The 14,774-nt window shown below is 37.9% G+C and overlaps 1 protein-coding gene and 1 long non-coding RNA gene across 10 annotated transcripts in view; one reads left to right on the top strand and one right to left on the bottom strand.

Moving 5' to 3' along the window:
- Positions 1-14,774, top strand: part of LOC125613202 — an 83,348-nt gene that overhangs the window by 61,046 nt on the left and 7,528 nt on the right. The window contains exon 2 of the long non-coding RNA XR_007343701.1: positions 9,547-9,645. This is a non-coding gene — a long non-coding RNA (uncharacterized LOC125613202). The remainder of the gene's footprint in view (positions 1-9,546; positions 9,646-14,774) is intronic.
- Tacc1 (transforming acidic coiled-coil containing protein 1) overlaps positions 1,151-14,774 on the bottom strand; it is a 108,290-nt gene continuing 94,666 nt past the window's right edge. For 3 of the 9 annotated variants that reach the window (XM_015501283.2, XM_048792733.1, XM_048792732.1), the window contains 5 exons: positions 8,900-9,025; positions 7,203-7,279; positions 6,226-6,269; positions 2,704-2,864; positions 1,156-1,834 (listed from right to left, as the gene is read on the bottom strand). In XM_015501283.2, coding sequence (XP_015356769.1) covers positions 1,724-1,834; positions 2,704-2,864; positions 6,226-6,269; positions 7,203-7,279; positions 8,900-9,025 — 519 coding nt within the window. In that variant the 3' untranslated portion in view covers positions 1,156-1,723. Of the gene's footprint in view, positions 1,835-2,703; positions 2,865-6,225; positions 6,270-7,202; positions 7,280-8,899; positions 9,026-14,774 lie in introns of all 9 variants that reach the window. The other 6 variants (XM_048792737.1, XM_048792738.1, XM_048792735.1 and 3 more) reach the window with 5 other exon arrangements.

Raw genomic sequence — 14,774 nt, 5'->3', positions numbered from 1 at the left:
GAGGGGAGGGGAGGGGAGGGGGGATAGTAGAGGATAGGAAAGGCAGCAGAACACAACAGACACTAGTATGGCAATATGTAAATCAATGGATGTGTAACTGATGTGATTCTGCAATCTGTATTTGGGGTAAAAATGGGAGCTCATAACCCACTTGAATCAAAGTGTGAAATATGATATATGAAGAACTATGTAATGTTTTGAACAGCCAACAATAAAAAATTAAAAAAATAAAAAAATAAAATAAATAAATATTTTTTTAAAAAAATAAATAAATAAAAATTCATTTTATATACAATTGCTAGGGAAATTCCCATGAGACACTCCAATGGTAGAATCATTTTTGAAGGCCATGGCGTTCTTTAAAATTTGTATTTCATGAGAAAAGAATTATGTAACAGTTTCTACAATAATCTTAATTTTTTTAAAACCCAATATAAAAGTGGACAGGTCACTCCAGAGATCATCAGAGCTAAACAAATGAGAATACTAGCCATTAATGTTTATGAGACACAAACCTCAAGGAAGCAACCTTATTAATAAAATAAAAAGGGAACCTTTTTTGAAAAAAATTTATTTTGAAACAGTGTCTTGCTTGTCTGGCCTACATGAGGCCCTGTGTTCAATACCCAGTACTAAAAATGAAACATTCTGCATATCAGAAACACCATAAACAGGGCCAAAAAATACATGATAACCTTGAAAAATTATTCACAATTCACATTACAAAGGGCTGGTGTCCCTAATGTATAAAACATATAAACCGACAATGGAAAAATAGGCAAAGAATAGTCATACACAGTAAATATTTGAATAGGTAAGTGCTAAAATATATTTAGTTTCTTCACTAAGACAAATGCAAATCAAAACTACATGTAATAAAATAAAAGTTATGTTGCTTACTTGCCCAAAACCACAAAAACCTACAATGAAATACCGTTTTCATCTATTAGATTTGCATAAAATCAATAAGTTGATCTGCTAACAGAGCTGTAGGGAAAACAAATGCTCCTAAGAATTGTACAGGGGTATAAATGGGTATAAATTTTATGAGGTCATTTGAAAATAACTACCATAATTATACATTCATTATTTTTTGGTTCAAGAATTCTTTTTCTATTACATATATCATAAAGATAACTTAAATGCATGTAAAAGGATAATCTACAGGGTTACCTACTACAGCACTGTTTGTTGCAGCAAAAGATTCTAATTAACCTGGATGTCCAACAGGAGAGAATGTAAATGATACATTCCAACAGTGGAATACCACATGGAAGCTCCTCATGAACAGACTAGAACGGGAAAGATTTTCAAAACTGTATTGCTACACAAAAAAAGGAAGTATGCTACCATCTAAAAAAGGAGGGAAAAAAGCATATCTAGAAGGAGAAACAGAAACTCTACTGATTATTTGAGGGGAAAAGAGGTAGGAACCTAGTGTAAGGGGGGCAGGAATGGGAGGGTGATACTGTATACCTTTTTATGTTTCCTAATGTTTTAACCATGTAAAGAATATGGTTCAAAAATTGAAATCTGTCTCTCACACACACAGATATACACACACACCCCCTGAGGTTGCAAAACAGTGAACTTGTTTTCTTACACTTAAGAATACATTTAGCAAAATGTACAAGTATATATTATTTTTTAGATAAAATGAAGTTTCTGCCTCTGTCAATATCCTCATAACATTATGAAAAGTAAAATTCAAATTTACAAGCTCTTACTTGTCTAGTTTTTCTTCTGCATGGATTTTCAGGGCCTGATACCGCTGTTCCTCTTGTTTAACTCTGGCTAAGTAATCCTGAGCACATTTTTTCAAGGCTTCTTCATTCTGTTCCATAGGGAAAATTAAAAATAAACAAGTCATTTCATTTTTCTTCAACTAGTAATATAACATATATCAGAGTCGTATGTAAAAAAAATGGAAAAACCTAATTAACTCAGATGACTTTAATATGTATGGTAATCTGAAATAGGCACATACAAATCTCACTTAAAAATTCTAGATATTTTTATAACATAATTTCTTTATGTATTAATTTTCAACATCATACAGTAAGGTTCAGTCATACCAATATACCTCCTTTAGGGAGGCACTTATTCAAAACTGAATAGTGATTTGATTTCTACATTAGACATATTGGCTAGTTTCATTTTTAATTTAATAGAAAAATAAAGAATTTCAAAGGCTGAAGGTGTGGCTCAGCAGTACAGCTCTTGCCTAGCATGTATGAGATTCTAGGTTCCACCTCAGCAGCATTAAAAAAAGAAAACAAAAGAATTTCACTGCTTTAATGTGTCTTATTAATACTATTCAACCAAATTATTACATTTAATGTTTTCTAAAATATGCCACTTAAGATTTTTTTCAATGATATGGAATCCCTTCTACACTTACTAACATTGAAAAGGTGAATAATTAAAAAGAACGTTTCTAGATGTATCCTGAGATCTTGTACTCTATGCCCCACTCTGGCTGTATCTAGGCTTCACTGGCTTGATCCAGTAAAAATAATCAAGAGACACCACCCTGTGGGCCAGCTGCCTGATTATAGAAATGAAAAAGTAGAAAAAACACGGTTTTTCTGGAATAGAAGATACAAGGCGGAGCCCCTTTTAAAAGGCTTTCTACCCCTTGCATTATGTGTGTGATGATCCAGTACTAGCCAGGAGAGAGACAGAAAAGGACACACTCATTACCTTCTTGAACCCTTCCAGTACACCTTTCAGGTTCTCATATCTCCTGAAGAGATCAGAAAGGGATCGCTCCACAGAGTTGAGGTCAGCCAGGGCCTGCTCCTTCTCCATGGTCAGTTGCTGGAAGCTCTTCTGAGAGGTCATGTTTGTCCTTTGTTCATCTTCTGGGAATTATAAGTCAAAAATAATGGCATGTTTATTCACACAATGGTGAACAGCTGCTCTCCCTGAGCCAGGCAGTGTTCTCAGTGGGAAGGAACACAGCCATGGGTATAAAAAAATTCCCATTCCCAAGGACTTATATTTTAATGGGGAGCGACATATGGTGAGAGTGATGGGGTAAAAAAAAAAGGATGAGAGGAATGAGGAACAGGTGAGTGGGCTGCTGTTTTATAGAGCTGCCTCTTCAGAGAAAAAATTTGAATAGAGACCCAAAGAACAGGGTGGGAGCCATGCAGCTATGGGGGAGAATATTACACACAGAGGAGATAGCCCTGGCCAAGGCTGAACTGGGAAGGCAATAGGTGACATGGACAAAAAAAAAAAAAAAAATTATTTCAGTATTTAAATGCTTAAAGATCTGTCTTGATTTGATTTAGGGAATCAATCTTTACAAAGTTCACTAGAAGAGGCTCTAAATTCAACATGGAGGATTAATCACCATTGTTTTGTTAAGGCACTACTGGGTCTGACAGGAAAAATCAGAAGGATGCTGCATCAAAAACAGAGGACTCCGCCCAGTAGGTATTAGTATGTGGGCCATCAACATTCTGGGTATGGCATAGAGGGCTTTCATAGAATTAAAAAAAAATGAACCCAAGTACAGCCAATCCTCATTATTTGCAGTCTGTATTTGCAATTTGTGTACTAACTTAAATTTATTTGCAATTCCAGAATCCATACTCAAGGCATGTGAGTAAAATTTTTATTCATCTGTTGCTCGTGTTCTCATCTGAGGGCAGACAGGGATGCTCTACCTTACTTCTTTTTTTATTTTTATTTTTTAATTTTTTTTAAAATTTTTATTGTTGCTCTACCTTATTTCACACTATAAACAACTATCCTTTTCAAGTAGTCTACTTAGTGTCACATTTTGCATTTTTGTGCTTTATTTTGGTGACCTTGCTGTTTAAAATGGCCCCCAAAGGTGGTACTGAAGTGCCATCTAGTGTTACAAAGCATAAGAAGGCTGTGAAGTGCCTTAAAATACATGTGCCAGCCCATTTATTGATTCTTGATTTTAATTCTTCTGCCACAGGACTCTTATTAAGGAAGTTATGGACTAATCCCACACGATGGAGATTAGGGCCTACTTTTTCTTCTATTAGACGTAGGGTCTCTGGTTTCTTCTCAGCAAAAGAAACAATCTGTGAGGTGAATAGAGAGCCTATATCTTGGGAGTAAATCTATACCCCTCACACATCAGATTGAACACTAATCTCTAGGGTATATAAAGAACTCAAAAAGCACCAAAAAAAAAAAAATAATAATAACCTAATCAATAAATGGGCCAAAGACCTGAACAGACACTTCTCAGAAGATGATATACAATCAATCAACAAATATATGAAAAAATGTTCATCATCACTAGCAATTAAAGAAATGCAAATCATAACCACTATACAATTTCATCTCACTCCAGTCAGAATGGCAGCTATTATGTATACAAACAACAATAAGTATTAGTGAGGATGAGGGGGGAAAAGGTACACTCATACACTGCTGGTGGGACTGCAAATTGGTACAGCTAATATGAAAAGCAATATGGAGATTTCTTGAAAAACTGGGAATGGAAGCACCATTTGACCCAGCTATCCCTCTCCTCGGTCTATACCCAAAGGACTTAAAAACAGCATTCTACAGGGACACAGCCACATCAATGTTTATAGCAGCACAATTCACAATAGCTAAACTGTGGAATCAATATAGATGCCCTTCAATAGATGAGTGGATAAAACAAAATGTGGCATATATACACAATGGAATATTACTCAGCAATAAAAGAGAATAAAATCATGGCATTTGCAGGTAAATGGATGGAGTTAGAGAAGATAATGCTCAGTGAAGTTAGCCAATCCCCCCAAAAACAACTGCTGAATGTTTTCTTTGATATAAGGAGGCTGATTCATAGTGAGATAGGGAGAGGGAGCATGAGAGGAATAGATGAATTCTAGATAGGGCAGAGGGGTTGGAGGGGAATGGAGGGGGCATGAGGTTATTAATGATGGTGGAATGTGATGATTGTTATTATCCAAAGTACAGGTATGAAGACACAAACTGGTGTAAATATACTTTATATACAACCAAAGATATGAAAAATTGTGCTCTATGTGTAATAAGAATTTTAATGCATTCTGCTGTCATATAAATAAAAAAAATACATGTGCCAGGTAAGTTTTGTTCAGATGTGAACTGACACCCTGTTGAACATGAATTCAATGTTAAAAAAATCAATAATATATATTAAATAAGGTGTGTTTAAGTGGAAACACATATAAGACAAGGTTACATATTGATCAGTTGATATAAATGTTGTGACCATAGGCTCACAGGAACTTAGTCCTGCTTTTCCTCTTAGGAGTATGCTTCAGTATCCACCAGTTCAGCATTTGAAGCAACTTTGTAGAATATGCCTATCATGGAAATGAGATAGATGATGAACAAACTGAAGTTCATATTAAGATCTCCTGCTATGGTCTGAATGTTTATGCTCCTTGTTCCCCTATTCACATGGCTGAAACCTAACCCCAATGTGATAGTGTTGGGAGAGGGGGGTTGTGGAGGTAATTAAGTTATGGGGCAGAGACAGGTCAATATCCTTCTAGAAGAGACCCCAGAACCAAGATCATTATGTTAAGTGAATTAAGCTAGGCAAAAAAAAGGTAAGTACTGCATGTTCACAGTTATATGTGGAAGCTAATAAGTTGATTTCACAGAAGTAAAAAATATAATGTTGGTCTCTAGAGGCTGGGAAGGGGAGGGAGGGAAAGAAGGATGTTGGATAACAGGTCCCAAATTATAGTTAGATATGAGGAATAAAGTCTAATGTTCCATAGTATAGTAGGGTGACTATAATTTATAACAATTTATTATTTATTTTTTTAAAGAACCAGAATAAAGGAGTTCAAAGGTTCTCAGTACAAAGAAATAATACATACTTGAGATGGATATGTGAATTATCCTGATTAGATCACTGCACACTGCATTCATGGATCAAATTATCACAGTGCACCCCACAGATGTGGACAATTATTATGTGTGTGAAAAGACAGACCACAAAGAGCTAGCTAGCTATCCCCTTCAGCCACCAGGTGAGGACAAAGTAAGAAGGCCATGACTACAAGGAACAGGCCCATGTCAGACACCGGAACTGACAGAACCTTGATCGTGGTCTCCTCACCCTTCAGAACTGTAATAAATAAATGCCAGTTGTTTATACGTAACCTAGTTTATGGTACCTTGTTAAGGCAGCATGAACTGACTCAGATTCTATGGCTCATGCCCTAGGGAAAAAAAACTCCTTACCAATCATTTGGGCAATGGTCTTTTCATATTCAGCCACAATTTTCCTAAATAGAAAAAAGAATATTCAGAAGAGAATTTTCATACAATGGAATTTAGAGAAATGCTGCCCTCAAACAATTAAACTCATTGATATATACTGATTTACATATACAAATTTACGTAACAGGGTCTCCCCATGTCTAGTCCTGGCATTTGTAGGCTCAAGGGAGCCTTTTGTCTCGGCTTCCCAAGTAGCTGGAACTACAGGCACGTGCCATTTTACCCAGCTAAAATGTTTCTTAATCACTCAAATGCAGACTGTACAAGCATGAACTATGCATGGTTTTTCCTTCTCTTCTTTGATGCCATCCTTAGCCACTTAATGGTACATAATTCTCTTAGAGAATAAAGAGGATAAATTAAAAGATTTCAATTTAAAGTCAATTTTGTTTTCTATTAACATGCCTACTTATAATCCATGTGATGATTATGTAACTTGAAGCTACTATGTATGACTATTTTAAATTATTATGGATTTTGCAGGCCCAATGGCACATGCTTGTAATTATAGCTATTTGGGGGACTGAGGCAAGATGATCCTAAGATCAAGGTTAGTCAGGGCAACTTAGTGAGGCCCTGTTTCAAAATAATAAAAAAGGTTTGGGATGTAGCTCTATAGTTGAGCACTTCTAGGTTCAATCCCCCATTGAATTTCAATGCCTCCATCATTGATCTTATCAATAAATCTTATTATTCTGTATTCCATATGGATATTCTTGCACAAATTTGTCCATTCTTTAAAAAAGACAATAACAGTGTGAACTTTGCTTACATGTAATGTTCTACATAACTCATGAAATGACACTCTCAATTGCAAAGTGAGGTAATCTCAGATCAAAGCCCTCAAGTTCCCAACAGCTGGTTCTGTGGTGAGCAAACACTTGTAGATCTAATAATATTCAAGACACCTGACCCCTCCCCCCAGCTTCCAGTCTAACCTCATCTCCAAAACTTCTTGTCGGGTCTCTTCATATTTCTTCTTCCATTCACTGGCTTCAATCTCTTTAGTGATTATCTAAATGATAATAAAGCTTGGTTTTTACCTTATCAATCTGTTACAGTTTCAATTTAAGATTGAAGACTGAAAATAACACATGACCAAGTATAACCTGAGGCATTCAGTTGACATTAGGAATATAAAACCTTGACATTTGTATATAATGTTCATAAACATTTGGAAACGTGTACTCTCAGCTGTAGAATGATGAAATGTAGCCACTAGGATAAGGTTAAGCAGATCTCCCAGGAACTTTAGAGGATTTTACAAGTTCCATGAATTTTACCTCAGTCCATGGTCTGGCTGTCAACTCTGTAGGGACACAGTTGGGACAGGACACCAAGAGCAGAGCGTCTGACAGAGATTCACCTTAGCCAAAGTTACATAATTGCAGTAGATGTCAGACCACCAATTTTCTTTGAGAAATGAAACTGCCACAAAATCAGAGTACTATAAATTGGTGTGACCAGCACAATCTTTTCTACAGAGATTTCTGACTGGTAAGAATGGAGTCAGAACAAGGGGTGCAGAAGGGGAATGCCCCAGGCTAGATACATCCCTCTTTAGGATCCATCACCATCGGAAGGATCTTGCCAGTCAGGCCAAAACCCACACCCATATTTGGGATGCTTACTATCTGGAAACACTTTCAACTTACTACCTCAACTCCAATGGGTTTGCCACTGTCCTTTCACTACCCTTCCTTGGCTGTGTTTCCTGATTCCTGATGGGTATATTCTTTATTTTGGTGTCTCTAAGAACCTAGAAGCCACCCTGTGTGCTTCAGGCAACAAGGCATGTCTTTGCTTTGGTTCAATAGGTGGTCATTTATCTCAGAGTTTAACTCTCAAGAGGAAGACGAAGTCATTTTTCTCATTTATAAGAAAATGAGCAGGGTGGCAGTGGTAGGCTTCCTTACCACTGCTCCCAAGTTTTGACAACAGGACTGGCTGACAGCCCTTGTTACCAGTCTAAAGTTACTTATAATATAATGTTGAAAGACCTAGAGCAAAGGTACTTAATTACTTTCATCACAGTGTAAAAATAAAATTGTTATGGCAACAGAATTACTTTCTTTAAAAAAAGAAAAAGTGGAATCTTCAAGGAACACATAAACCAAACACATAAAATACAGCACAGAAATATGACAGGAGAGGATGGTAACTGAATAATGAGGCATACTTGTAGTAATGTCTTTTGAATAGAGACTGTTTAAAAACACAATACTGGAATTTGAGAGCTGACCTGTTTAAAGAATGGATGGAATTAGGAAACAATTTTTTATAGCTACATGCCTAGAATTTAAGGCATTCTTAGGCATAAGCCTCTTAAAAATGGATCAGAACAGAGATGGCAAAATTAGACACTTAATGCTTCAAGGCTAAAAGTTAAAGAAGCCTACCAAATTCTTAAGAATGTCTCAGGGCGCTGGCTTTTCCTGTGGACACCAACATGTCAGGACTTCAGCATCAATACTGAGTTTTACAGGGAGCCCTTTATATTGAGTTACACAAGCTGTAGGAAATAAGAACTTACAGCCTGGGGCAACTTGAGCCAACAAAGATGGAATCTACTGGTTGGCACATGGGCTTTACAGAGAAATGGTGTGATAAGCAGACAGAAAAAAAATGCCTTTACCTCTTCTCTTATCAAGGTGAGCACAGCTGTCTTATCTGATTCGCTGAGGCAGATTCCATCCAGGGGGCTCTCACCTCGGCAGGCCACAGACACAGGAGCCTTCTCCATAGAGGATTCGAACAATCCCTGGGGGGAAGGGCTCACATTCAATACATTCATTCCTTAGCTACTTAGCGCCAAATAGTCTTCAATAACTTCCTCATTACTGAATTGACAACACCCTTTAAAAACACACTTGCAGAGAAAAGCAGCAGAAGGGAAGCTTTAAGAAATAATGCAATTACAATACTATCTAAGGAAAAACTATTCTAATGCATACCAGGGCACTCTTAGGTTCACTGAACAGATAACCTGGGGAAGTTTTCTAATCCAAAAAGAAGAAAGTATAAGTGGTCAGTGACCAAGGAATCGTGGGCATAAAAGATACATGTTTAATGGCTCATATTTCTGGGGTATGACATGTTCCAAGAAAATAAGTTTTCAAAAAAAGTGATGGATGTTCCTTTTATATTTGATGCTCTGTATACATCTTAGGCACTTTGAATGGCAATGTTTCTAAAGTGCCTTACTGACTTTCAGATTTAAGGAAGCTGAAATGACCCATTTTTCTGAACTCTGACCTCCATCTTTCGACCTTCATAATTCAGGATCAACATGAACCTCAGTTGGTCTGCAGTGATATCCTGCTATAATCCAGAACTACGTTCATGGACACCATTACCTGTCCCTATAAAAAGTAGCTAGAGGTAAGTCAAGACCTGTATGTGTTTTGTTTTTTTTTTTTTGACTTTTAGATTCTTCCTTGTCATTACATTTTCAGTTCCTTTCTGGTAGCACTTCACCTTCTGATGTGCCAGTTTGTTTCTATCATAAACTCAGTTCCAGAAAGCCACATTTGGTTAGCATTTCATTTTTCACAAGAACATGGGACTTAGTATTGTTACAAGACAGAGGCCTGCTGCAAAGCTGAGGCAGCTGCAGAAGCCCTCTCTTCACCAGTTCTTGTGATCATACCATAAAGATTTCAGACATGTTACTTAGAGTAGCAGGCATGAGTTTACTGAAGGGATAGGAAAAGGGACACTCTCATGGGAGAGAATGGATCCTCACAAAGAGAAGGAGAGCATGCCCCTCCTGCCCTCAAGTTTTATTGGGGATCCCAAGGACATTTCCAGAGTCCTACCTAGGTCTACCTCTTGACTTCTGACTAACAGTATAGGAACTGCACAGACCACCTTGAACAGAGGATGATAAGGTAATTGAGTTCCCCTGTTTTTGCTTCAATTTCCTGCCCCTTTATCAATTTACTACCCTTTGAATAGTTTTTAGCAAGCTTTCTTTGTGATGGTCATGTTTGGGGTAATTGAGGGCTGTGACATAATTTTGGTGATAAGGGAGTGTTCCAGGCTATCTCACCTAGTAGGGTGTGACATGATCTTAATTTTTCTTAGTGTATGTAATTATGGCTGGTAGAGGTTTTCACATACCAAATTCCATCTTCCAGATATTTATCTTTCAGATAAGCCTCCCTGTGGTTTTCAGTTGCCCTTCATTGTTCTTTCCGGGCTCACCCATTCATGGCTGGTTAATTACCTAACAGTACTATTTCCCTAAAAAGCATATTTGGTGTGATTTCCTCCCAACTATGGAAGTAAACTTTTTTGTATGAATGTGCTCTGTGATTTAAGAGCATGGCAATGTCCAAAATACCATCCAAAGTGAACTGGGAATAATCTTAATTCCCTTTAACGGGAGAATAGCTAACTGATTATTGGATTATAATCTATCCATTCTCTGGTTGGTATCTTCTTTGAACCAAGACTAAACAGAAAGTCCAACATTAACTTAGACTAGTGGCTTTTAAACTTTTTGGTTCACTGTAGCCTCACTCTCTTTATATAAAATGCTCAAAACACAAATGTAATTTTAGGAAACAGCTTCACAGACTTCAGCCATAGTTCCAATATAGAAACTCATCTTAGACCAAGAAAAGGGAAACATAAAAACCACTAACTGGCAGTGCCCACCTTCCAGCAGCATTTGAAGGAGGGAAGCCCATCAGGCTGACAGAGGTCCAAGGTAATCCCAGTACCTCCTGGTATAGATTTTGGTAGAAATCTCTCACTAGAACCAGGGTGAGCAGTCTCTAACTGGCTCTCCAAACCTTACCTCCTATACTAATCCTCTCGTGCATTCTCTTCTCTTTGGGTACAGCCTAGACTTAGTGACTCACTCGGATATGGCAAAAATCATGGAACCTAATATTATAAAAAGACTCTGGTTTCCATGTATTGAGAAGTCTGCAAAAGCCCTTGTGAAAAGAAATAATGTCTCTGTCAACAACCATGTGAGTGGAATCAAATTCACCCTAAATCAAATACAGGGATGACTGGATTTGGATGACTAGTAATACCTTGATCACGAGAGACCCTCATGATCATGAATCAAGAGGCATCCAGCAAAAGATTCCTAACCCACCAAAACAATGAGATAATAAGTATTTATTGTTTTAAGCTACTGAATTTTGGAGTAATTTGTTACTCAGAGTAGATAGCCAATACACCCCTGGACAGTAGAACCATCTCATTAATTTGGTATGCCTTCTTTATCCCTCCCTCCTTTATTCTCCCCTCCATTTTCCATACCAGGGATTTAACCCAGGGGTACTCTACTGGGCTACATCCCCAGTCCTTAAAAAAAAAAAAATTTAAGGGCTGGGGTTGTAGCTCAGCGTGTTTACCTAGCACATATGAGGCCCTGGGTTCGATCCTCAGCACCACATAAAGATAAATAAATAAAATAAAGGTACTGTGTCCATGTACAACCCCGCCCCTGCCCGCCACCAAAATTTTGGAGAAAGGGTCTAAGTTACCTAGTCTGGCCTTGAACTTGCAATCTTCCTGCCTCAGCTACCAAGAAACTACTAAGAGTCTTCTTAGCAAGGAAATACTAATATCCATTCTAGAGTTCAGTATTTCATTCATTTGTGGAGGGGATAAATGAATTTAGTCAGCCTGCTCACATCAACTTAATGCTAACAAATGTATCCAGAAGAGGCAGTATTCTTAATTGGACATGGAAGATGGCCACTATATATAAGCTAGTGGTTCTGCAGCCTGCCAGCTCTCTCCTGGCCATAAGCCATAAGCCTCACCTCTCAGAATGCAACAGTTCTTAAGAGGTGATCAGGGAAAGAATTTATGCTGTGACTTATTTCAGTTACCGTTCCCAGTCTCTTAGGACTAAAACTTTTCAGTCCTTTTTGTTTGTTTGTATGATTTGTTTTACAGTATTGGGGACCTCACAAATGCTTGGCACGCACTCTGCCACTGAGTATATCCCCAGCACTTTTTAAACTTTGAGACAGAGTCTCATTAAATTGCCCAGGCTGGCTGCAAATTTGTAATCCTATTGCATTAGTCTCCCCAGTATCTGGGATTATAGGTGTGTGCCACCATGTCCAGCCCTTAGTCCTTTATATTGTTTATCAAACAGTGTAGAAAGTCTACCAAGTCTACCATTGCAAAGAATTAGCCAGGTGGGTGTGGTGGTGCATACCTGTAATCTCATTGGTTGGGGAGGCTAAGGCAGGAGGAAGGCAAACTCGAAAGCCAGCCTCAGCAATTTAGTGAGGCCCTAAGCAACTTAGACCTGTCTCAAAAAAAATAAATAAATAAAATAAAATAAAATAAAATCTCTTTTAGAACTGGGCTAGAATCAAGTTTTTTGTTTATTTTAAATTGAAGTACTAGGGACCAAACCCTAGGCTTTGGCCAAGCTAGGCAAGTACTCTACCACCGAGTTATATCCCCTATATATTTAGAGAAAGGGGCTCTCTAAGTTGCCATGGCTGGCCTCAAACTTTTGATCCTCCTGACTCAGTCTTTCAAGTAGCCAGGATCACAGGTGTGAGTTATCACAAATACCTCTAAATAAAATCTTAATAAAGATGCCCAAATTAATCAGTCATCCTCCCAAAGGGGTCTGGTTTCATGTTCCCTAGTCCTTCTCCTGGTCCCTCAGGGCAATCACAATTGAGTGCCAAAAAATACCTGTCTAATGATAATAGAACTGAATGGCATCTTGGTTACAAATCTACAGTGAACATATATGCCACAAAGTAATTCCCTTAGCTGATGTCCTTGCAGTGGCAGAATTAGCATCACCAATCTGTCTGCATTGTGCCACTGACTGTGCTCATTCCATCATTTGTTCTCCCCAGAGCTGTACCAGTTCCCGCCACTACTAACAAAGATATGCTTGGAAAACCACACAAACTCAACCTTTAATAACTTTTACTCTATGGTCTTAATTATTTTGTCCCAGCCACCTACCACTGGGCACAAGATTGCAACAGGAAAGTACTTCAAAGAGGCTTAATAAAGTAAATACCAGATTACACAGATTTCTTTATTAATTACTTTGAAGACTGAAATTGTTCCTTTCTTTTGAAATTCCGGGGACCAACACCAGGCACCTCATGTATGCTAGGTAAGTGTTCTACCACTGGGCTACATCCCCAACCTTTAAAGTGACAATTTATTAAACAATGTTAATTCAACATTCTAAAAAAGTTGAAATTTATTTATGTCAGCAAGTTCAAGTGCAGTTATTTTTAGGAGGTCACAGCAGATATATATATCATCTATGTCTTTCACCAGCAGGCTCTAGAGACAAGTGTTAGAGGAATAAGTTGGGAATCATGAAGTTTAAACAGTTTCAAGAGCTGCATAAATCTGCAGACCAATGCTTTGTCCACTCAACACACCCCTCTTCAATCATCCTTTTGCTATTTAAAATTTTTTTTTTTTTTGGGGCTGGGGATGTGGCTCAAGCGGTAGCACGCTCGCCTGGCATGCGTGCGGCCCGGGTTCGATCCTCAGCACCACATACAAACAAAGATGTTGTGTCTGCCGAGAACTTAAATAAATAAATAAATATTTAAAAAAAAAATTTTTTTTTTTAATTGTAGATGGACACAACACATTTATCTATTTATCTTTATGTGGTGCCAGGGATTGAACCCAGTGCCTCACACATGCTAGGCAAGTGCTCTACCACTGAGCCACAACCCTGGCCCCATCCTTTCGCTATTTTTACACACTGAAAATACTAGAAAGTATTCCTATTGTACTTGGAAAACTTCAAAAGGAACCAGATTTCTGGGCTGTACAACCAGGTTGCTTTGGTAGTAGGGTATGGAGTTTCTCTTTCACAGATGATCAAACTGAAGCTTCAGTCCTTGAGTGGCTGTACTGGGATCAGATGACCTCATTCTCCAGAAAACTGAGGATCACATAAGTTTCTGGGCAAAAGTGATTTTTGTCTGGAAACAAATGTTACTAAGGTGTGAAGCCTTAGTGAGGAAACAATGCTTTCTGATTTCCCACATGTGATATGTAAATTCTTCCTTCTGACTTCCTGTCCATGCTTCTATAGGCTCCTCCTCTGCGCATTCCTAAGGTTAAGAAGTTCATTCTTGGGCTGGGGATATGGCTCAAGCGGTGGCTCACTCGCCTGGCATGCGTGCGGCCCGGGTTCGATCCTCAGCACCACATACAAAACAAGGATGTTGTGTCTGCCGAAAAACTAAAAAATAAATATTAAAATTCTCTCTCTCTCTCTCTAAAAAAAAAAAAAAAAACGAAGTTCATTCTCTAAAATTATATAGGGAAATACCAGGGGATCATAGCACATAGTGAAGTCATGAAAACAGTTTAAGTGGCACCAAAAATCTGCACTAAAAAAAAGGAAAGATAATAAGGAAACATCAAAGTAAATTAAACATGAAGAAAAGGCATATAATTGTAGTAATTTGTTTTAATAAAGTATACAAATGTATGAGCTATGATAGTGCCAGATATGTACTGGTCAG

The sequence above is a fragment of the Marmota marmota genome, unplaced genomic scaffold (assembly GCF_001458135.2).
Source record: "Marmota marmota marmota unplaced genomic scaffold, marMar, whole genome shotgun sequence".
In the NCBI taxonomy this organism is placed as follows: domain Eukaryota; kingdom Metazoa; phylum Chordata; class Mammalia; order Rodentia; family Sciuridae; genus Marmota; species Marmota marmota.
This window is presented reverse-complemented; position numbering and strand designations above follow the sequence as displayed.